Source organism: Nerophis lumbriciformis, linkage group LG10, assembly GCF_033978685.3.
Source record: "Nerophis lumbriciformis linkage group LG10, RoL_Nlum_v2.1, whole genome shotgun sequence".
NCBI lineage: Eukaryota > Metazoa > Chordata > Actinopteri > Syngnathiformes > Syngnathidae > Nerophis > Nerophis lumbriciformis.
Window position 1 is genome coordinate 12,926,501 of NC_084557.2, and position 25,030 is coordinate 12,951,530.

The following is a 25,030-nucleotide window of genomic DNA, read 5'->3' on the forward strand; positions in this document are numbered from 1 at the left end:
GCTGCACGAAATAAAATTAAGTCAATACAATGTTCAGTTTACAACTTGCTCACAGTAAAATGTTTCAAACCATAAAATATAAGAACACCAGCTAGCTCAGTGGACCCCAAAATGGAAATATATATATATATATATGTCCTATAGTCTTTATTTACGGCTTTTCTTGTCAGGAGAACAACTTCTCGTGGCTTTGGGACTCGATATTTCCATAATGTACCCTTTTCTTTGAGCATTTCTGCTTGAAGTTGAAGAGAAAGGTATTTTAAGTTAATTAATGCATTTCTTGTTCAAACCAGTGTTAAGTACCCCATATATTTTGACATTACTGCGACAATAATGTCTAACTTTACGCTGTGTGCGTCTTTGAAACTTTGGATGCAAACTTTGATTGATTGATCTGGACACGCACGCACACACGCACATATACTGTATATCAATATATATGTATATAGATGCATACATACATACTGACATGGGCTTAAGCTGGCGCTTTTTTGAATAACAAGAAGAACACTGGACCAGGACTTAATGGGTTGGTCCACACAATTTGGTTGTTCACGTAAGCGGTCAGTGTATAAACACATTTCATACCAGCACTGACAGAAGCCTAAAAAAATCAAAAGGCGGAAGAAAGTTATGTCCGTTTTATTTTATTTTTTATTAGGATGTAATGCCTTAAGATGGTGGTGTGGTCCATCTTTGTATGCTTTAAAGAAAATACATGATAATGTAACAATGCCACTACCCTAACTTCATCTTACCTGGGCAGGATGATCTTTTCACTGGGAAGCAGTGACGCAAAGTCGTTAAAGGTGCTGAACTTGACTGAGGGCGGGTGGCGGAAAGGCTTGGCGCCAAAGTTGAACTCACACTGCTGGTATGACATAAAACTGGCCGCCGCAAAGAAGCCAGACCTGACAGATTGAGGGGTAAGAAGTGATTTTGTTGGGAGAAGACAAAGGAGAAAAACAAAAGTGGGAGGAAAACTTACGTTGCTGAAGAGAAAACCTGTTTTTCTGGCGGCAACTGATGTCCGTTCAGATAGAAGACCATCTGCTTTTTGCTGAGGTCCAACAGGAAGCCGATAGCGTCTCCTAAAATAGGTCACCATACATTTGAATCCATACAGCACTCTCTATCCTTCTGTATGAGGAATGTGGGTGCTTAAAGGCTGGAATATATTTTTGCGTCACGTAGCTTGCGTCGTCCCCTTTGACGGCGCCTTATTTGTTTTATAGTTCTTCCGTGGGCGGTGGCGCCAGACCCGTAATTCCCTTCTAAAACACTAAGGGGCAGTGTCTACAGAAGGAGCAACTGCAGCTGTTGTTGACCAGAGACTGTTTCTTCGTGAAGATGGACTGTAACTTCTGAACAAATCACGGCAGAGACTGTATTATTAGTATGCAACGCTATTTGGCCGTTTGGGACATGGGACAAGAGAAAGCTATCATGTAATTGTAAATAAACAAAACTGTAAAAAAAAAAAAACTATTGTAAGTTAACGACATGCTGGTGTTTATCTGTATGGTCATGTTTCGAGATCACATGTTCGTAAATATACCGTGCTAGAAAGCTTATTGACGAAAAATGAGAAGTGTTGTGTGTGCACGATAAAGAATATGTGTCGGAATTGAACCTGTTCTTAGCACAAAATTGGCATTAAAAGTTAAAAAGAGTGTTGACTTTTTTTGGATGCAACAACAACACAATAAGCTTGTGTTAAGCAAGATATTAAGTACAAATACTGCCCAATATTAGTTTTCATGCAAATATTTAATCACTGATGTTTTTTAATACAATAATTTGTGTATTTTAAGCACAAAGTCTCGTCGCCTGTGTTCAGGGACCCTCCTTGGCAAAAATTTACCAATCACAGCACTGCTTTCTGCATCGCTGGCCACAAAACCATTGGGATTTTTGGAAAGTGTACACAAGCCTTGTGAGAGGCTACGCAGGAGGATGGGGAAAGACGGCGTCGCCTACGCAAGTTACGTGACACGAGAGTAGACACTAGGCTTAACTCTTTAACCATCTGTATATACAAAAATCTGACAAATCAGAAATGCTAAGTTGAGTGATTTCAAAAAGCATACCTTCCTTCCAGCAGGGGTGAGCGTGAGGTTTACTGCGAGCATTGTACCAGATAAGCTGCCTGCAGCCATCGTATGCACACGAGTATTCGTCATCGCCAATCCCGTAACCCTCCTGCAACACACATTTGAACAGGTTAGAAAACACTTGACTGACCTCTGCACAGGATGAGATTAGACAGATGGAGTACATGGTTGAGGAACTTGCTGTCCTTGGTGGCCCATCCGATTTGCATCACACCCGATGTAACGACCGTCACTTCATAGTACCAAATGCCAGAATCCACACAGAAAGTACAACGTACACTCTCAAATGAGGAGGCATCACACCGTGCCTGTGGGGGAGAAAAAAGACAAAACACATTTCTAAAAAATTGTGCAATTTCAGCAGTCTAATAATCTTGTGTTGAAGACTAGTGATCGTGGCACCAAGAGAGACTATCAGGTGTAACTCGAGAAGTTATCAATTACACGTCATTGGAACAAAACTGATCATTAATGGACAACAAATAATGTATTGTTCATCTATAGCAGCGACATCTGTAGCCACCTGTTGCTATTTATTTTTGTTTGGTGGTTGTGCTGTGAGATTTTTTTAATGTACCCATAATATATGTGCCTTGATTTGGTCTACAAACTGCAACACCTGCAGCAATCAGCAGAGGGCGCAAGCAAATCACACCCAAAACGTGTTAAAACAAAGCTGAAGAGTCCAAAAGTTATTTGTAAATATTGCATTAATGCAACCCAGACTGCTTTAAAATTCCTGACAAAAAGATGTACCATCAAAAAATAATCAAACAATTGATACTGAAAATATATTTGAGGCTAATTTCAGACTGACCTCTAATCCACTAGGGGAGATTTTGAGGTACTCGCTGACGTCGTTGCTGTTGAGCATGGCGTTGATATGGGTGAGGTTGACCTTCTCATAGGTGAATTGACGCCCTTCTTTGAGAACTGGATAGAGGGAACAGAAGAAGAACCATTAGCACAACTCAACTACACAAAAACTTCTCATCAGATAGTGCTGAATAGACAGGACCCCTCACATAAATTGTCTAAGCTCCATTGTGAGCAGAATCCGACCTGCCTCTTCAGGTAGTCAGGATGCTCCGACCATGACTCCAACACAGCCAGTCTGCTGCTTATACATGACTCGGACACTGTCAGTTTGTTCTCACCTAAGGATAGCAAAGAAGACCATTGAAAAATTAGAACATTTGTCTTATTTTTTGTAACGGGTGGGGAGATCGATCCAAATATCTACAATATTAATACCATGGGTACTATAAGTGTCAGATCACTGTTAGACTGAAGAGATTGAAAAAAAAAACAGTTCTCTTCTATGTTTATTCTCACATTGTTTCTATTGTTACTTTTTCATTTTTTAATATTTATTAGAAGTTCAGGAAGTAAGTCCTTGGACATAGGATGGCTTAAAGAATTTGAATGTAAACCAATAGTAGTTTTCGCTTTTGCTTAATTATTTTTGCATTCCTGACTCTATACTGCTTTACACAAATGTATTAAAAATGTAATCATGGAATAATTGTAATATTTGGTTGACATTAAGAGGGACCGGTAAGTGTATTTTAGGTTCGGTACAGAAATGTACCAATTTCCTAATCAGTACACGTTAAAAGTGAGGTACAAGAATTATGCCACGTGTTAAATGTTTACTCTGCAAACAAATACAGCACAGTAGCTCACTGCCCTGTCCTTTGCTAGTGATAGTAACGACGAGCAATAGTGTTTAGGAAAACCCAGAATCTGGAGACTCTCATCTCTCAATAAAGGAGGGCTATCTTTGATTCAGGATTTTCTTAATTGAATCAGATTTGATAGATCTTGTCCAGAGTCGACGATCATTCAAATCTTTGGTGTCTGTTTTTGTTGTTTTTTAAAGAATGGATCCCCACAAAAAGATAGGAATCATATGCAGTACTACGCATTAGCCACTAGGTGTCAGCAAGGTCACATTAAATGTCTTCTAAATTGTTATTTAAGAATTGTATTGCAAAATTAGATCAGAATCAGAATCCGTTTTTTTGGCCAAGTATGTTTAACACACAAGGAATTTGACTTGGTACTCTGCTCTCTTTGCTAAATGCAAGAAACAAAGAAAAACTTAACAACTAGGCCAGCAGTTTGTAGTTTTTTATGTTACAGTTTTCAAATTATTATTATTATTATATTATTACAGCTCAAAAGCTAAGCAGTTTTGTGTTATGGCATTTTGTTCCATTATTGCAATGTTACGTACCAAACTGTGATCATAGCGCATCGTTGCACTCCTAGTTGATATTATTACGTTGTCTAATACTATTTTTTTGTCTGCCTAAAGTCTTTGTACTGTGTTCCATTCTAATTATAATCATCCATCCATCCATCCATTTTCTACCACAAATCATCACCAACAAATTAAAAGCTGAAATGAAATTAAAATTATGTTGCCCACCCCGAATTTTTTGGGCTGTTCGTGCCAACTCGATAAACTTTCAACCCATCATCAATGTGTCTCTAAAACCGGAAGGTGAACTTACTGGTTTGAGAAAACTTCTCCAAGGCAATCAGAGCAAACAGCATGACAGTTGGGTGTGCTTCAGAGCTCTGTAGAAAACACATGAAAAAATTAGGCATTACATTGCAAAAAACTATTTTTCTGTACTCCAAAACATGTCAAACGAGAAAGTGTTTCCAAATTCAGCTGAGTGTATTTCTTCCAAGTTTACCACTGAGGACTTTTTCGCAACGATAAACAACAAATGTAAATCAAATTTAACGTGTGTTGCTTTGTACATGACACTATTCATCCATCATTTTAAAATGTAACTTATTATTTTGCTTCTGCATTACTTACCAAGCTTTCTAGAAGGTACTCGAGAGTTCCAGGGCTCAACAGTCCAATGCTGGCGGGACCTTAGAGAGAAGACATAAAATTAGATAGCCGACAGTGATAAGTCACCGGTCAGTCTGAAAGACAAACATTCAATGGTGTCAATGTACCAGCCAGTTTCTCAGCCAGACATCCCAAGACAGCTGTGGTGTTTCTGTGTTTGGAAGGGCTCAGAGCGTCCTGTCGAGCCACAGCCGCACTCAGACTCAGCATGTCTGAGAGTTTCTGGAGGGCATCCTAGAGATGACATTAGGACTTACTAACTCAAACCATGAAAACAGTGAATTTCAGAGGGAAATCAACCGTAATATATAAAGTACTGCACACACACACACACCTCTCTTTTTAATTAACAGTCATGTTGACTTAGTAAAACAGTAAATACAAGGCTATGTCTGTTAGCAGTGTTTCCCATACATTAATTTATTTGTGGCAGGCTGCCATAAATTTGAGCCAACACAAATGAATGTGGGACTACCTGTTCCCAGATTATAATGGAACTGTCTGTGGATGTAGATTGTTGTCAAAACTCTATACAGTCAGGGGCACAATGCATCGTAACTGCGCTTCTAAACACAGCTCACCCGCACCTTGTCTGCCAGAGAATAAGAAGACATAGCAGGAGGAATAAGTTTTGCCAAATTAGCAGCATTATTGCTATAAATAACAAGAAGTAAGACCTCTTGATACTCTAAAGGGACAAGTGACAAATCTATTGAGACTTGAAAGCATGTATTGCTCTTCTTAACAAACAGCTGTAGCTCCCTGCCCCATCTAAAAGTTCTCACAGGACACTCTCTGTGTTGCTAAAAAAAAAAAAAAAAAAAGTCAACAACAAGCAAGAGAAGAAAGATCATTTGTCGTTCTAAGCGTAATTGTATTTTGCACACTCTTTGTCTCAAACTACAAATTTGTCATGGCCAATTTAGGTTTTAGAGAGGCAGCTTGCTTCAACTTTACATTGCGGTGCAATATTTTGTTCAACTGCTTTATCAAATTGTGTACATTTTTAGAAAATAGTTAACTTAGAAACACACTTAATGGTAGGAATGGTTCTTAAGTACATCTCACTGCATACTAAAGATAAAACAGTTTATGTAAACAAAACCATCAGGTTGACCTGACATGGTTCGAAGCGCGTAAGTTGCTCGGATCATGTTTTTTTTCTTCTTTGTGTTACTATCAGTTTGGATTGTGTACTGTAGTTCTGATTATTTGCATGTGCATCGTGAGGCAAAAAAGGGCCCTATAATTTCAACATTAACAGCGCTGACAGAATCACAATATTGGCTAATAAAAGCAGAATCTACTGTCAAATGCGGAATATCACAGACATTGACATAAATGTGACTGAAATGCTGACATCATGAGGAGAAGGAACGTTTGTCTGGAGAAATCATGTGTCCGGGACCGCTCATTCGCCCATGAAACACTCACCTGCCCTCTACTTAACTCAACAATGTTAAAACCATCACTGTATCTGCAAACAAACTACAAAACTATTGCTAGCGAGGACAACCCATACTCCTGCAACACATCTCATCTGCTCGTGTTGTTGTGGACGACACCACCAACGTAAACTCAATGTCCAGACCGGATGGCAGTTGTAACTTGAGACTCCCACTCTCTTTTTTTTCCCACACAGACTTAAGTTGTCTCCACTCAAAAACATAGCAGTGGTCAAGCTCCCTTAAGAAGAGCAGCACACTTCCAGCCTTCAATCTGTTTTTTATGCTGCCCTTTTTTTTGCTGCAGCTGTTACATATACTGTAATATTGTACATGGTAATTGGGATTTGTTATATATTGTATATATTATATAATAATATAATATAATAGTATATATTATATAATGTATATATAATATGTAAATATTACATATATGTTATATTTAATATTTCTACTATGGTATATTTTTTTCTACTTTATACCTTTTATTTTTCGCCCTCTTTTTGTGTCCTTGTGTGCATTATGCTTTCCATTCTCATCCTTTCCATCCTTTGTAACTGAGCTACTGTGTGGAACGATTTCCCTTGTGGATCATTAAATTTTGTCTAAGTCTAAGTCTAAGTCTAATAACTGTTCTGTGTGCAAGTAAGGTTTCAAAAACACCCTAAACAAGTCGCCACCTCATCGCAGGGCCAACACAGAGACAGACAATCAGCCTATCCCCAGATGTATGTCTTAGGAGATGGGAGGAGGCCGGACTACTCGGAGAGAACTCACAAGTAAATATAATTAAATTTGTATTTTTGGAATATCTTCGCGGGGTCTTCTGCATCACTGATTCGGCTGTATTGTCTTATCTCTTGGCCGCTGCAGTTTGCATCCTGCTGCTGGAGGAAATAATTCAGTGTGTCCAGGCATCCATGATTAAGCCTGTTTGGACATGCACAGTGCTTGTTAACTGTGCAACTCTCATGAAGGAGAGCGGCTGCGCGTCTCCTCTGCCATGCCCGCTAGAGTAGGCGAGTCGCGCTGCTGGAAACGCCGAGGCTAGCTCTTTTTGCTAGCTCTCAGTTTGTAGTGTGCGCAAAGCACTAAGTCCCTCGCACTAAAACATACATATACACATTCTGTATATATGAAAGCACATATGCATAAATACACTCATGCATTTAATCACATTTCATCAAACATACTGTATATTAACGTTGTTCCCCTAGGGGAAACTGGGTAACACATGGCACACTGACAAAGCTCAACCATTTGTACTATAACAATCTACAAGGTTAATACAGTTTGCTTCTCTTTCTTCCCCTCCATTTATCTGCTTTCTTTTATATTTCAAGTTATCATTACATTATATGTATTGTTGCATTTGAAACAATTGTATTGTTGATAATGGAGGTAAATTATTGTTATTATTCATTATCAATAGTGCTATTTATATTGGTGTTTGTATTGCTATATTTGTAGTGTAATAATTCTCATTGTCATTTAAATGATAAATGATAAATGGGTTGTACTTGTATAGCGCTTTTCTACCTTCAAGGTACTCAAAGCGCTTTGACACTACTTCCACATTTACCCATTCACACACACATTCACACACTGATGGAGGGAGCTGCCATGCAAGGCGCTAACCAGCACCCATCAGGAGCAAGGGTGAAGTGTCTTGCTCAGGACACAACGGACATGACGAGGTTGGTACTAGGTGGGGATTGAACCAGGGACCCTCGGGTCGCGCACGGCCATTCTTCCACTGCGCCACGCCGTCCCATTTCTGTGTTATTAATATTTATTTCACTAACTGCTTCTTTGCTATTACTTTTACCATCATATTTGTACATATCCGATTCACTGATGCTGTTCTGTTGTTGTTATTGTTGTGTTTGTAGTTGTCTCTTTGTCTTATCCTCCTCTTGTCCCCGCAATTTCACCCTCTGTCTTCCTTTTTTTCTCTTTCTATCCCCTCCTGCTACGGCCTGGCTGCACCAAATAACAATATAAATCAATTTAATAAAGTCAAATACATATAACGCAACAAGAGAAGTATCCGACACTTCTCTTTTGTAAAGTAAATCTGTACAGCCGACATGTGCATCGACATCAACAATATGATTTGCCTGAGTAGCTGGACAGGACAAAAGGGATATACTTCTATCGGAAAAAAATTCTGACTGTATTCTGCCTGCAAGACAGTTTTTCTCTAAACTAGAAATATCATCATGTTTTAATCTTGCAAGATCTCACCACACCAATCCTATATACATAATTGGCAATAAAAATAGATCAGGTCACAAAGTACAAGAAGTCACGAGAATGTAAGAAAAAAATATTTGGTGGGTGCACATACATTTCCTTTAACAGTGAGAGAAAATCAGATTGTAGCAGCTGGAGAAAGCACACCGCACCATGAAAATTACATTTCCACTACAGCAAGGACACACAAGTGTCACAAAAGGAACAGGAACCAGACCTCCTTCAATACAATCCCATTATGGTAAAGAAACACAATGCCCTTTAGACAGGAAAAGTCAGCTGCATATTTGCACGGTCATGTTGTTATCTGAACATGCTGACTCACTATTGTTGCACAAACTACAAACTGTGGTTTAAAACACGTTGTACACGTAGTAATTCAAACATATCTACTACTGATGATGTTATGTCGTACCTTAGTGGGTAGGGGACACTCGTCCAACAGCAGGGTGATGACTGCAGGCCCAAGTGGGTCGTCCAATGGTATCACTCGAATCAGAGACTGGACAACCTCCAGCCAGCCATCATCTAAGAGAGAAGAATAAGATGACTAATTTGAGCGTCTGTTCAGCAACATATATCCGAGTGTGAAGTCCAAAAACTAAAGTTCCTAGAGACCAGGGGTTGGCAAACTTTAAGAGCCATTTTAATCACTCTTTCAATTCCATAGCAATTTTTCGATCCAAAAAAAACATTTGGACCACCTGGTCTAGAGTGACTGGTAGCAGACTGATAAGTGCAGAGGCTGTCTTTAAGGCTAGCCATCAGTCAGCTAATTCCAAACTTGACTGTTACAAAAAATGAGCCAGCTACCATGACCATGCCAGCAAACATTCATCACTGACTACGTGCACTTAAAAGCAGTGCACACACACACACACACACACACACACACACACACACACACACACACACACACACACACACACACACACACACACACACACACACACACACACACACACACACACACACACACACACACACACACACACACACAACACACACACACACACACACACAATCTATTAGAGCAGAGGCCACTATCTGAGTAAATGGCTTGCAGTGTTTCCTGTTAATCATCCTTCTGTCACTATATTTAAGTAGTAACCACTGCAACTAAACTGTTAACCTGTTAGACAGTTGAACACAAACTACAAATGTCAATTTACTTACCAGTCTCCGCCATCTCGTGCAATGTGATCATGGAATAGGGAGGCTCTTGGTCACTGAAAAGTAAGTGTGTCCGTGTCAATATTATCCAACTTTTGAATACATGATGGCCTATGAAAGTGTTAATGTAAAAATACATGACCGACATTTGTATTACCATATACAGTAGATGCCCACTATTTGCAGGGGTTACATTCCAAGACCCCCTACAACTGACGAAAAAAACGCTATTTTTGAAAGTCTAACATGCCTCTCACAGTTCTTAAACACATTTTAGAAATACAGTTTAACCAATTAAGAAACATTACTGGCACACTGCACTTCCAATACATGTAGTTACACAACATCAAATCTTGTCAAAGCGTCTTCCTGTTGGAAACTATCGAGTGAATGGACTTCTGCAACAGTGCCCCCTTTTGCATTCATAGCTACAGCGCCCTTCTTTCCCTCGCCATCAAACCGCTTCCTATTAAGGTTCACCCAAAAAAAATAGCATTTCCAATTTAAAGTGTGGAAAAGAAATCTGTGAGGGAGCAAATTCCGAACTGCAAATACAGTAGGTCTGGGTTAGTTTGCCTGTGAGAATCCTGCAAGTGACTGAAGCATTAAGGAGTGAGGCTTAGTGAATCCAGGGCTAGCTGCAGTGTGCTCAAACAACCACCAGGTAGCATCTGTGAGCAGATAATAATGCATAATCTATTTCTCTTTCACAGATCGGTAGTGCATTATTCACTCATGCTTTAAGTGAGGGATGAGTCAAAAACTGACCCAACCCCACTGTAGGCAGAGATCTACTGTGTTGCCACATCGGCAATAACATACAAATGTGTTTCAAGCCAAAGCGTGCATTTGTGTTGGAGGTAATGGTTTTAAAGACGTTATGGATTTTATTGCTGATGTTGCAGTTTTTTTATTGGCCAGCCAGCTAAAAGCCTTTTTCATCAACACCAACATCACGATGAGCAGTTTTGTGTGTTTGTGCAAACAAAGTGAAATCACCTCTTTTGTTGGGTTTGTCCAATTTTCTTTTCATCCAATACTGAATTATACTACCGGGTTATTACTATATGACAGCACCATAAACCAGGAAAAAAATTTGTTCAAGTATTTGGACCCCTTCTAGATTCTCTTCTTTCAAAAAAGCGACAAGCGACAAATGTAGCAAAATGTTGTGGTCTTTAAAGAGCTATTGTACAGTATACTTCATCTTACATCTGGTCAGCTTGTTGATTATTTCAAGCACTGCTCCCCCCAAGTTGGAGGCTTGTGTATCGTTCAAGCATGAATAAAGTTGTTAATACTAGGGTTGTGTACCTCTCCCATTTGATACCGGTACGCAATGGTGCCAATTTTTCGTACTTTTGTGTGTCTTAACAAATGTTAATTGTTTAATACTGAAATCTCACTTTTTAATGTAACGTTATATCGGTGCTGTCCAGTAATTATATCTTGTTGTCTTATACATTTCTGTATCTCTTTTGCAAGTATTATAAAGTTATTTTTAATGGTACGGTATGATATTATTGTGGTAGAGCTCCAAAAATAAAGATGTTTTAATGTGTAAAATGAGGAGGCAGAAATGTTTAGGATAAAAACAATGCTCAAATGTTCTAATTTCTAATCATAATTATTACAACAACAAAATATTTTTAAGTGCAAATAATAGTGCAGGAACAACTACTGTTTCAAGCAAATATTTAAACAAAATAACTTACAGTTGATGTCTTTAAACATGCAGTGTAACAAGTGTAAAACAACAATGTTCACTTTAGCGTCTTTCAATTTTGACTTTCTGAGAAGCAGTGTCCTCTGCAGTGGACATGTTTTTATTTTCGTTTGGAAAATACTGATACTCAGAAAAGTTAACCAACAATTCGGCTTTATACCTCACAAATTGATGTGTAGCTTCGCTGGCTTGAAATAGGTTTGTCTAAGGTGTACCGTGCCTTTGCCGCAACATTTACACAGATGCCTAGAGGGCGCTAACTTGCCAATGTATTTTACGCAGTATATCCCGCCCTCCTAAGGCTTCTTGTACGTAATGATGTAATTACTTACACATGCACACGCATTACTTTTAGGTGTTTATTGCTATTAATAGAAATTTGGACAGCTAGCGTTAGCTGTCATTGAATGTATATTCTGTAACTTGACTACAAATTGTTTGTTTCTTCTTTTGGACAACTTTTGTATGTGTGTACATGCTCTCTGCACGCATGTGTTGTCAAGACCGGGTGAGTGACCACCGTTGACAGCCACCATTTTATTCGGGACAGTAAAAATGTTTATTACATCCATCCATTTTCTACCGCTTGGACAAGTCGCCACCTCATCACAGGGCCAACACAGATAGACAGACAACATTCACACTCACATTCACACACTATGGCCAATTTAGTGTTGCCAATCAACCTATCTCCAGGTGCATGTCTTTGGAGGTGGGAGGAAGCCGGAGTACCTGGAGGGAACCCACGCAGTCACGGGGAGAACATGCAAACTCCACACAGAAAGATCCCGAGTGCAGGATATATTTTGTAATTGTGAAAAATATAGACAATTGACGGATAAATGTGTTCTGTTAAACCACTAACGGGGACATAAGCTAGTGTTCTCCTTGTATTTTTTGCTTTGAAAAATGTTACTGTGAGGAAGTTGCAAACAGCATCTTTAATACTGGAATGTCCCACAGTACTCTTTCAAAAGCACTGGCATATATTGACTTACACTGGATAGGTTTTAGCATATTTAGTACACACTGTGTATCAAAATGACCCCATGCCCCCATCCTTTAATTTTAAAAATGTATGCACCGCTTAATGGAAAAAGTTCAAACGCCTCCCATATAACTTAAGTTGTTTTCACAGCAGGAAGCTGGCATACTTAAAAATCTGATACATTTTACACCTGCCATCCAAACCTGTTACTAATTAACAAAATAGCAACAACAAAAAAATTGTCGGCCCTTAAAATGCTGACAACATTGGCACAAAGTTCTGGACAAAAAAATTGTGCCTAGAGGTAGAATTCCCCCCAAAACAGACACAGTAGTAATTTTAAGCTTGTTTTCCAACAAGTTCATGAAAATTTTGGACTGCCCACTTTTAGCTCTAAATGATGGCGGGCCTGCATCAGTCAGCTGGCGTCACCTAAGAAGACTGGAGACAATTTCATGTTGCGTAGTATGCGTTTTGGTAGCAAGTTATTTGTGCATAATCAAAAGGAATTATTAGATATGGCTTCCAGATGCAGTGTTGCAGATTGTAGCGATACAACTAAAGAAAGGGTCAGCCTGCATACATTTCCAGATGATGTGAATATGAGGAAAGTATGGACCTCTCCAGTCAAACTGACTCATGCAAAATGAGATGGACCAAAGGACAGGAGCATATCATTTACAGCACAGATCTGGCCCGCCACATTATTTTATGTGGCCCGCAAAAGCCTAAAAAATAATTAGTTTTTTCGTACTAAATCTATTAAACTTTCCATTTTGACAGAAAAAAAAACACTTCAAACTGTTTCATATATTTTAAATGTAATCTAATATTGCAACAAATATTAAATTGTTACACATTATACAATTTTTTTTTTTTAATCAAAATAAGTGCCTGAATGATCGATTTTAAAGCAAGTTATCCATCAAATTGTACACTGTAGAAATTATTTTTACTGCAAAAAAAAAACAAGTACCGTAGGTCACCGGAATTTCTTTTTTATAGTAATACAGTGTAAAAACAACTGTAGATTTTACAGTAAAAGCGGTGGGACTTTTTTCCATTTCCATTGATGTGTTAAAAATTAAAAACATTCACTGTAAAATGTACAGATTATTTTTTAAACAATGTACGTAAAATATATATATATATATATATATATATATATATATATATATATATATATATATATATATATATATATATATATATATATATATATATATTAATAGGGGTGTCAAAAAAAATAGATTTTCAGATTAATCGTGATTCTTAATCAATTAAAAAAAAATCTAAAATCTTTTATTTTTCCAATCTGTCTCATCAAGACACTCAGACAAATCATATTGTTGAATGATCATATCTGCTGTACAGATTTACTTTAGAAAATAGAAATGTTGTATACTTCTCTTGTTGCCTTATTTGTATTTGACTTTATTAAATGTGTGTGTAGAATTTTATTAAACAAAACCAGTTTTCTTTTAAGTAATATAGAAATGTAAAAAACTGTTTATGTATTTTATGGAGGAATGTACCGTAGTTAATCATAGAACTGGCACCCAATGTTATTGAAAAAGTGTAGATTTTGGAGAATTCCTTTGAATCGAGGATTGATACTGAATCGAATGGTTACCCCAAGAATTGAACCGAATCGTGTAATTCCCAAGGATTCAGAGCCCTAATATAAAACTATTATTTACTGTTACAAAGCGGCCCTTTGAAGGCAGCTCGAACTGCCATTTGGCCCTCCACAATACCCAGTTTGACACCCGTGATTTACAGCAATCATTTGAATGATTAAGACTTCGAGTTGGAGTTTGGATAAAAAAAATAATAATAAGAGACTCAAGCTAAGTGTGATCCCTAAAATCAGGAGTACCGTCTAGGGTAGAAAAACTGAGTCAGAACATGTGGAAAAACGGAGACAGAAGAGCAGACCAGGGGCTTTCTATAACAAGCTTGCGAACGCACAAAAACCTGGCGCATGACCTTTTTCATGACAGAGAGGAGATGTATCAAGACTGACGTTGACATGGAAATGTGCACTGCCTCACGCCAACAGCCTGACGTACATATGTTTCTACAGGCTGTGGATATTTTGGCAACACACAGAGGTGGTCGTTCAGGCTTTGCCAACAATTGATTGTAACAATGTAAAAATGATCGAGGCAAGGACATAAAACGTACTTTTTCACCAATGCATAATGCTTCATATTCATATTAATATTTGTGAGGACATATATTAATTTATCTAGGCGATCATTTTGCCAACTATTGCTGTCAAAACGTGTTCCTGTGACGCCATGTCATGACGGCAGCAGTGAGTGGTTGCCGCCCACGCATACGGCTGCTACAGCAAGAAGCTCTCCTGAGTTTTAATAATAAATTGAGTAATCAAAGTATTTCATATCCTTTGTTATATGCTGGCATGTTTACATTTAAAAGGTTGCAAGATTACATCATTTTGTCCGCTGGCAATGAGCGCTTTTCCGCAGGACACGGCAATTTCAACCTGCTGGTGATTGCTCCAAACACCAGAAAGAAGCACCTCCTCCTGACTTGTGATTGACTACAACGTGCAGCGCTTAATATTGCATATTTAAAATGGGCCGTAACCTGGGCGTGGTCTGGGCATGCCAAGCCACGGCAACATCTGGGACCAATTTTAAGTTGATTGTGATGTAAAAAAGAAATGTGCTTGGATATATTCGTGCGCCAACTTTAATACATTTGAATTTTTACTTGCGTACATACGTCTATTTTTAGTAGGAACGCCATGCAACTCTAATTACACGAGGCCACTGGCGCTCAAAAACGAGAGAAAAAGAAGGTAAGCTGCTGCTATTATATTTTGCGTCCTCTTCTACTAAAGTTTTCCTCAGGATGATTGACAAAACAGGCTATGGTTTTCATGTAAGAGGAGATGGAAGAGCAGGAAAGTCCAAAAATGGCTGTTATTTTGTATTTATTTTTTGCTAATAACATTAACAAGGGCCTGCGATGAGGTGGCGACTTGTCCAGGGTGTACCCCGCCTTCCGCCCGATTGTAGCTGAGATAGGCTCCAGCGCCCCCCGCGACCCCAAAAGGGAATAAGCGGTAGAAAATGGATGGATGGATTAACAAGGGCGAAAAAAACATGCAATTAAGTGATCAAAATAATAGTTTTACCGTATATGCTTTTATACACACTGTCTATGCAGGGAAATAGGTTCCAGTTCTGTAGATGACGTCACACCAAGAGGGGCGACATATCAAGTCTGGCAATGGAAAGGGGGCGTTACAAGTACAATTACTAATCTACCAATTACTCAAAAGCTACCGTATTTTTCAGATTATAAAGCGCACTTGAAACTTTCATTTTCTCAAAACGCCTAATGTACGGAATCATTTTGATTGTGCTTACCAACCTCAAACCTATTTTATTTGGTATATGGTGAAATGATAAGTGTGACCAGTAGATGGCAGTCACAACTAAGAGATACATGTAGACTGCAATATGACTCAAGTAAACAACACCAAAATGTTATATGTTCCATTGAAAATATAGAACATTACACACGGCGCTCAAAAATCTATCAAAATGTTTTGGTATGACTTTGGTAAGCTATGAAGCCGCACCGCTTAATGGATTGTACTGTGCTTCAACATACGAGTATTATTATAGTGTGTGTATAAGGTAAAATATAATCTGGCGTTTTGTTTCGCAATATTATGCAAAGGAGACTTTTCTTACCTTCTGATCTGTATTTGGGATCTGCATAAGTCCTGAAAATTTGCGCGCGTCCGCCTTTGTAGTGTGTGCCGACCCCGTAGTCGATAAGCTTCTTCTTTAATCTTCTTGTTATGGGACATTCATCCTCCGCTGTTGCCATTTCTAATATAAAGTAGTGTAAAGTTCTTACTTATATTTGTCAGTGAACTCGCCATGAAAGCACTAAAACATACCGGTGTAGTGAGTTAACATTATTCACCCAAAGAACTTACGTTATTAGAGAGTTACGGTCAGACATTTTTTCACGGGACACATTTCCGGCGTTGTTGTTGCACTAGTGAGCCACGGATGAGGAGATGCTGCTCCGTTATTGATTGACGTAAAGTCTGAATGTCATTAAAACAGTTAGCTCCATCTTTTGACACCTCTTCCACTCCCGTCCTTGCACGCTACACCGCTACAACAAAGATGGTGGGGAGAAGACGCTGTCGAAGGTGAGCCACGTAAATAAGACCGCCCACAGAACGGCGCATCCTGAAGCGACAGTCAGAAAGCGGCTTAAAGATGATTTTTAAAACATAATCCATGCAACATTTTGACCAAAGAACCACCATTACATGTTATGGAGACCACAAGGAATTGTTTTCCATTTAGAAAAAAAATGTATATATATATGAACCCTTTAATGCGCCCTTTAATCCTGTGCGCCTTTTATATGAAAATAGACCTGACTAGACCCGCTCATCGGCAGTGCGCCTTATAATCCGGTGCGCCCTATGGTCAGGAAAATACGATAATTGATATTATGGATTATGACTGCCAGATTCATTTTCAAGCGCAAAAAATATATAAAGACAATTTGTTAGTGAAATTTCAGTCATCTAGACACTATGGGTCCTTTAACAGAACAGAAGTAGTTTCTTGGTGACATTGCGAAGTGGAATCAAAATAAAGACAGGTGTGTTATCGGGAGAGAGTATCTTACTTGTCCACAAGAGTCCTGATGACAGCCAGCGTGTCCAGCACCAAGCCATCCACATTCTGCTTCTTCCGCCGTGGCTCGTGGGGGCCACGTCCCCTGCGCGGGGGTCTGACAGGGTCCCTAGGGCGACCGCCACGAGACTCCCCAGCGTCGACGGTCGCACCTGTCCCGTGATCTGTCCGCCTGGCCTGTCCCCTCGACCCCCTGGAGGCCCTGGACGCCCCGTGATGGTCCTCCAAGTCGCTGTCATCCCGGCACACGCAGCTGTTCCCCATGGCTCCACGGCCGGCGAGGGTCTCCCACAGGGATGAAAAGGTGTTTGCGGAGGAAAGGAGTAGCAGAACCTGTGCGAGGCTCCTGCAGGCACAGTAACTGATCCAGGCAGCTACTATCATATCATTGGATGAGCCGGGTTATGGCGGGTTCTCGTCCCAGAGGGCAGGGTTGTGTCAACGCAAATGATCATCGTGAATCACGTCAAGTGGGGATGGAGGATCAAGTTTGGGTTTACTCATTTATAGGTGAGTTGATGAGCCGAGAGGAGTCAGGCGATGCGATGAAGTCTTTGAACATCATAAAAATCTCAAGGTTTAGATGCAGATCCAGGTCTTAAAACACTGTGGGAAAGCAAAAGACTCAAATGTAAAGCGAGTTGATATGTGCAAATAATCACCACATTCTCGGGCAGTGGTCCCCAACCTTTTTTGCACCACGGACCGGTTTAATGTAGGCATTATTTTCAGGGACCGGCTTTTCACTTGTGCCAGATAAATACAGCAAGAATAAGTGCATGAAAAATACAACTCAGTATAACGCTGAATTAGTGGGAGGCCTGGGTGTGTTTCTTTGCAGTGAAATGCAGATGGAAATCAGCCTTTGGCTACAATCTGTCATTTTTCTATCTGATATGTTCATTAATGTGCATTGTATCATGTCACAAAGTTATAACAAATATAACAAATGGAAACTTCCTATGAGGAGTTTTATTGTACATCTATAAACAAGCTTGTGTCTAGTGCACAGATGCCATCTGTCATTTAATACGGCCCGCAAAAGCCTGGAAATAATACTTTCTTATTTTCTTACTAAAAGTATTAGGGTTTTATTTTCTAGTTTGACAGGGAAAAAACTAGTGTCCAATATTGCAACAAATATAATTGACTGACAATATAACTTATAGTCCGAAAAATATGGTACTTGAATTTCAGTGAATTACATATATATATATATATATATATATATAAATATATATATATATATATATATATATATATATATACACACATATACATATATCCATCCATCCATTTTCTACCGCTTATTCCCTTTTTGGGGTCGCTGGAGCCTATCTCAGCTACAATCGGGCGGAAGGCGGGGTACACCCTGGACAAGTCGCCACCTCATCGCAGGGCCAACACAGATAGACAGACAACATTCACACTCACATTCACACACTAGGGCCAATTTAGTGTTGCCAATCAACTTATCCCCAGGTGCATGTCTTTGGAGGTGGGAGGAAGCCGGAGTACCCGGAGGGAACCCACGCAGTCACGGGGAGAACATGCAAACTCCACACAGAAAGATCCCGAGATTGAGCCCGGGATTGAACCCAAGACTACTCAGGACCTTCGTATTGTGAGGCAGATGCACTAACCCCTCTTCCACCATGCTGTATATATATGTATGTGTATATATATGTATATATATATATATATATATATATATATATATATATATATATATATATATATACATACATATATATACACGTGAATTACCTATATATATATATATAGCTGTAATTCACTGAAATTCAAGTATTTATAAACCGTATTTTTTCAGACTATAAGTCGCAGTTTTTTTCATAGTTTGGCCGGGGTGCGACTTATACTCAGGAGCAACTCATGTGTGAAATTATTAACACATTACCGTAAAATATCAAATAATATTATTTAGCTCATTCACGTAAGGGACTAGACATATAAGATTTCATCGGATTTAGCGATTAGGAGTGACAGATTGTTTGGTAAACGTATAGCATGTTATAGTTATTTGAATGACTCTTACCATAATATGTTACGTTAACATACCAGGCACGTTCTCAGTTGGTTATTTATGCCTCATATAACGTACACTTAATCAGCCTGTTGTTCACTATTCTTTATTTCTTTTAAATTGCCTTTCAAATTTCTATTCTTGGTGTTTGGTTTTATCAAAAAAAATTCCCCAAAAAATGTGACTTATACTCCAGTGCGACTTATATATGTTTTTTTTCCTTCTTTATTATGCATTTTCGGCCGGTGCGACTTATACTCCGGAGCGACTTATACTCCGGAAAATACGGATAAATATTTATATTTATATATATATATATATAAGAAATACTTGAATTTCAGTGAATTACAGCTATGTATATATATATATACACACAGAGACACACACACACACACACACACACACACACACACAGCGGGCCTTTTGAATATCTCCCTAATTCTGAGGTCTCAAGGTTGGCAAGTATGGTCTAGTGGGACAGGCCAAAGTTAAGTAGGAGAAAATGCAAACCTTTATAAATTATTTAATGTTTCTCTCCGGCCCGGTAGCAAATGCATTACGGACCTGTACCGGTCCCCGGACCGGTGGTTGGGGACCGCCGTTCTAGGGGGAAGTAACATGTACCTCCTCTTGTCCCACAAAATACACATGCTGTCGTCTCAATAAAAATAAAAAAATAATTAATAAACGTGAAGACATCGGAGCGGCATTGTTTTTGTTAACAGTCAGCCTGCTAGCTCGCAGTCATCCTTACGAGCTTTCCTTAATAAAGCCCCAAGTATGGAAATTTAAAAAAAAGTCCTATATCCACCATTTCGCCTTTAATTTAATTAAAGTGTACACTTACGTCTTTATCGCTGGGAACCTGAGCGGCGTCCACACACAAGCAAAGCAGCAAAGCAGCTAAGAAGACAGATTACTAGCCGTGCTAGCTTAGGGCTAAAGCAGGCTAGCCGTGACTGTCGAAGTGTACAAGTTAGCAAACATGAGTGAACTAGGCGTGGTTCTGGTGTAGCTACGCGAGAGTAAGTTAATATTTACCTGAAGAGCATGTATTCCACAACACTTGTTTTCGCACACGGCTACAACGCAGCGTCCGTCTGGCAAACACTAGCGAAACGTGTCAACAGTACAAAACAAAAAATACCATACAAGCTAGCTTGCTACATGCTAAGTTCCGTAGCGTAGGCAGCTCGCTAGCCAGCATCATCAGCTGAGGGATGCAGACTGAGGGAGGCTGACTGATGGAACATTTGCCACCAATACGACGTGACAAAACGTGCAATAATATATCAATCCTAATAGACTTAGACAAACTTGAATGATCCACAAGGGAAATTGTTGCACACAGTAGCTCAGTTTCAAAGGATGGAAAGTGTAAGGATGGAAAAGACAATGCAGGTATAAAGTAGACTAAAAATGTACTGTAGTAGCAATATAACATATATGTAATATTTACATATTATATATAAAGTATATGATATATACTGATATATTATATTTTTATACAATATATAACAATTACCATGTACAATATTACAGTATATGTACCTACTCCATACTTGCCAACCCTCCCTAATTTTCCGTGAGACTCCCGAAATTCAGCACCTTTCCCGAAAACCTCCCGGGACAAATATTCTCCCGAAAATCTCCCGATTTTCAGCCGGAGCTGGAGGCCACGCCCCCTCCAGCTCCATGCGGACCTGAGTGAGGACAGCCTTTTTTCACTGTAGGACAACAGGGTGACAAGAACTAAATCATCCAGACTAGATAAATTGTATTATTATGTTTATCTTACCTAAAAATAAATATACTTATTAATTAAAAAAAACAAAACTAAATACATTTTTACTATCCATCCATCCATCCATCCATCTTCTTCCGCTTATCCGAGGTCGGGTCGCGGGGGCAGCAGCCTAAGCAGGGAAGCCCAGACTTCCCTCTCCTCAGCCACTTCGTCCAGCTCCTCCCGGGGGATCCCGAGGCGTTCCCAGGCCAGCCGGGAGACATAGTCTTCCCAACGTGTCCTGGGTCTTCCTCGTGGCCTCCCATTTTTACTATATTTTGCTAAAAACATCAAAATTAATTGTAATTTTATTTGTATTTTTTCTGACTCCTTATTACATCCAGGCATTAGAATTATACATTAAAATATAAATATTTGAAATAATTAATTTTAAATTATCATAATAATTAATTTAAAATGACCATATTTAATTATTAAAATAATTGCTTGTTTATCAACAACTTTAGCATTTTATTCATTACATTTTGAAGCTCTCAGAAGCCAAGTTATGTTATATTCCTTAATATTTATTTATGCAAGTTTGAAGTATCAATTATCTAAACACAGTTTTGTTTGCATATTTTCAGGATGTAGATATATATATATATATATATATATACATATATATATATAAATATATATATATATATATATATAAATATATATATATATATATATATATATATATATATAAATATATATATATATATATATATATATATATATATATATATATATATATATATATATATATATATATATATATATATATATATATATATACGCCCTCAACCACGCCCTGCCCCATCCCCGACCACGCCTCCACCCCCACCTCCCGAAATCGGAGGTCTCAAGGTTGGCAAGTATGACCTACTCAGTGGCCTAGTGCAGTGTTTTTCAACCACTGTGCCGGGAGATGATCTAATTTCACCTATTTGGGTTAAAAATATTTTTTGCAAACCAGTAATTATAGTCTGCAAATTATGTGTTGTTGTTGAGTGTCGGTGCTGTCTAGAGCTCGGCAGAGTAACCGTGTAATACTCCACCATATCAGTAGGTGGCAGCCGGTAGCTAATTGCTTTGTAGATGTCGGAAACAGCAGGAGGCAGCGTGAAGGTAAAAAAAGGTGTCTAATGCTTAAACCAAAAATAAACAAAAGGTGAGTGCCCCTAAGAAAAGGCATTGAAGCTTAGGGAAGGCTATGCAGATTGAAACTAAAACTAGCCTTAAAACTAAGTAAACACAAACATATTAAACAGTGGGCTTTCTAACAATTAAGAAGGTTTGTGTCATGTTTGTCCTCCTACAGAAACATTATTAAAACAACAAAAATATTTTCCCCCCATCTTTTTCCATTTTTGAAAAAGCTCCAGGGAGCCACGAGAGCGGTGCTAAAGAGCCGCATGCGGCTCGAGGGGCGCAGGCTGCTGGCCCCCGACCTAGTGTTATGCACAATAATCACTTGTTTAAAGTACGGTTTAAACTATGTGTAATATTACAGTGACCAAAAAGATTCAATGTACTTGTTAAATAAAACCTCAGCTCAGTCAACAGAATTTTAACGCAAATTTTATTTTTATTTTTTTCAATTTACAGTAATATGCTGTAAAGAACACCGTAAAATATATTGTCATTTGTATTAATTTGATGGGTAGTTTGCTGTAAAGTTAAGTATATTTGTTTAGACAAAAACATGTTTGGAAAGTATGACAATATACTCTAGCATTTGTTGCAATATTGCACACTAAAAAACACTGGGTTATTTTGATAACCCAATTTATGAGTTGCTAGTGTTGGGTTATATTTTTGAGTTATTTTTTATGAATATAAATCCATTTTGGGGGTTATAAGGGTATTATTTTAACTCAATTTCTGGGTTTTCAAAATTATGAACCCTTTTTGGGTTGTTTTTCAATGAGTAACGTATTTTTGGGTAAAAGGCTTTTTTTAAATTAAAAACTTTCTTTTTTCTTGAAGGGAATTTTATTATAGATTAATCTCATTAACATTATTTACAATCACCCAACATTGAGTTAGCGTAACTCAACTTTTGGGTTAAATAATTCAACCCAATAGTTTGGTTGGGAATAACCCAACATTAAGTTATCATAAATCAACTTCTTGGTTAAATAATTCAACGCAAAAGTTGGGTTGAAAAAATTCACCCAAAAGGTTTGTCTTTTTTGAACCAGCAGTTGAGTTAAAATTGGATTATTTTTGACCCAACATTTTAGAGTGTGGAGATACTATTAAAGTTTAAAAGGCATGCAATTTCAAGCAGTACATATATTTTTTCTGTCAAAATGAAAAAAATAAATTACAGTTACTGAGAAAATATTAAGTACAAACCCTAAAACCAGTGAAGTTGGCACGTTGTGCAAATCATAAATAAAAACAGAATACAGTGATTTTCAAATCCTTTTCAACTTATATTTAATTGAATGGACTGCAAAGACAAGATACTGAACGTTCAAACTGGAAAACTTTATTTTTTGCAAATATTAGCTCATTTGGAATTTGATGCCTGCAACATGTTTCAAAAAAGCTGGCACAGGTGGCAAAAAAGACTGATACAGTTAAGGAATGCTCATCAAACACTTATTTGGAACATCCCACAGGTGACCAGGCAAATTGGGAACAGGTGGGTGCCATGATTGGGAATAAAAGCAGCTTCCATGAAATGCTCAGTCATTCACAAACAAGGCGAGGGTCACCACTTTGTGAACAAAAGCGTGAGCAAATTGTCGAACAGTTTAAGAACAACATTTCTCAACCAGCTATTGCAAGGAATTTGGGGATTTCACCATCTAAGGTCTGTAATATCATCAAAAGGTGCAGAGAATCTGGAGAAATTACTGCACGTAACATTGAATGTCCGTGACCTTGGATCCCTCAGGCATCAAAAACCGACATCAGTGTGTAAAGGATATCACTACATGGGCTCAGAAAACCACTGTCAGTAACTACAGTTTGTTGCTACATCTGTAGGTGCAAGTTAAAACTCTACTATGCAAAGGGAAAGCCACTTACAGTATCAACAACACCCAGAAACGCTGCCGGCTTCGCTGGGCCCGAGCTCATCTAAGATGGACTGATGCAAATTGGAAAAGTGTCTGACGAGTCCACATTTCAAATTGTTTTTGCAAACTGTGGACATCGTGTCCTCCGGAACAAAGAGGAAAAGAACTATCCAGATTGTTATAGGCGCAAAGTTGAAAAGCCAGCATCTGGGATGATATGGGGATGTATTAGTGCTCAAGGCATGGGTAACTTACATATCTGTGAAGGCAACATTAATGCTGAAAGGTACATACAGGTTTTTGGAGCAACATATGTTGCCATCCAAGCAAGGTTATCATGGACGCCCCTGCTTATTTCAGCAAGACAATGCCAAGCCACGTGTTACAACAGCGTGGCTTCATAAGTGTGGATACTGGACTGGCCTGCCTGTAGTCCAGACCTGTCTCCCATTGAAAATGTGTGGTCATTATGAAGCCTATAAAATACGACAACGGAGACCCCAGACTGTTGAACAACTTAAGCTGTACATCAAGCAAGAATGGGAAATAATTCCACCTGAAAAGCTTCAAAAATTGGTCTCCTCAGTTCCCAAATGTTTACTGAGTGTTGTTAAAAGGAAAGGCCATGTAACACAGTGGTAAAAATGCCCCTGTGCCAACTTTTTTGCAATGTGTTGCTGCCATTAAATTCTAAGTTAATGATTATTTGCAAAAATAAATTAAGTTTCTCAGTTCGAACTTTAAATATATTGTCTTTGCAGTCTATTCAATTGAATATAAGTTGAAAAGGATTTGCAAATCATTGTATTCTGTTTTTATTTACAAATTACACAACGTGCCAATTTCACTGGTTTTGGGTTTTGTACTTTATTGACACATTTCCAGGCCTTGAGT

At 38.5% G+C, this 25,030-nt stretch overlaps 1 protein-coding gene across 2 annotated transcripts in view; it reads right to left on the reverse strand.

The window, feature by feature from the left end:
* rspry1 (ring finger and SPRY domain containing 1) overlaps positions 1-20,524 on the reverse strand; it is a 22,697-nt gene extending 2,173 nt beyond the window's left edge. The window contains exons 1-13 of one of the 2 annotated variants that reach the window (XM_061970250.1): positions 20,372-20,524; positions 17,279-17,892; positions 9,870-9,922; positions 9,109-9,221; positions 5,100-5,226; positions 4,954-5,012; positions 4,637-4,703; positions 3,143-3,274; positions 2,935-3,050; positions 2,282-2,425; positions 2,094-2,205; positions 992-1,094; positions 762-914 (exon numbers count right to left, since the gene is read on the reverse strand). In XM_061970250.1, the coding sequence (XP_061826234.1) occupies positions 762-914; positions 992-1,094; positions 2,094-2,205; positions 2,282-2,425; positions 2,935-3,050; positions 3,143-3,274; positions 4,637-4,703; positions 4,954-5,012; positions 5,100-5,226; positions 9,109-9,221; positions 9,870-9,922; positions 17,279-17,670 (1,571 nt within the window). In that variant the 5' untranslated portion in view covers positions 17,671-17,892; positions 20,372-20,524. Of the gene's footprint in view, positions 1-761; positions 915-991; positions 1,095-2,093; positions 2,206-2,281; positions 2,426-2,934; positions 3,051-3,142; positions 3,275-4,636; positions 4,704-4,953; positions 5,013-5,099; positions 5,227-9,108; positions 9,222-9,869; positions 9,923-17,278; positions 17,893-20,177; positions 20,326-20,371 lie in introns of those variants that run through there. The other variant, XM_061970251.1, reaches the window with a different exon arrangement.
* Positions 20,525-25,030: the final 4,506 nt, after the last annotated feature.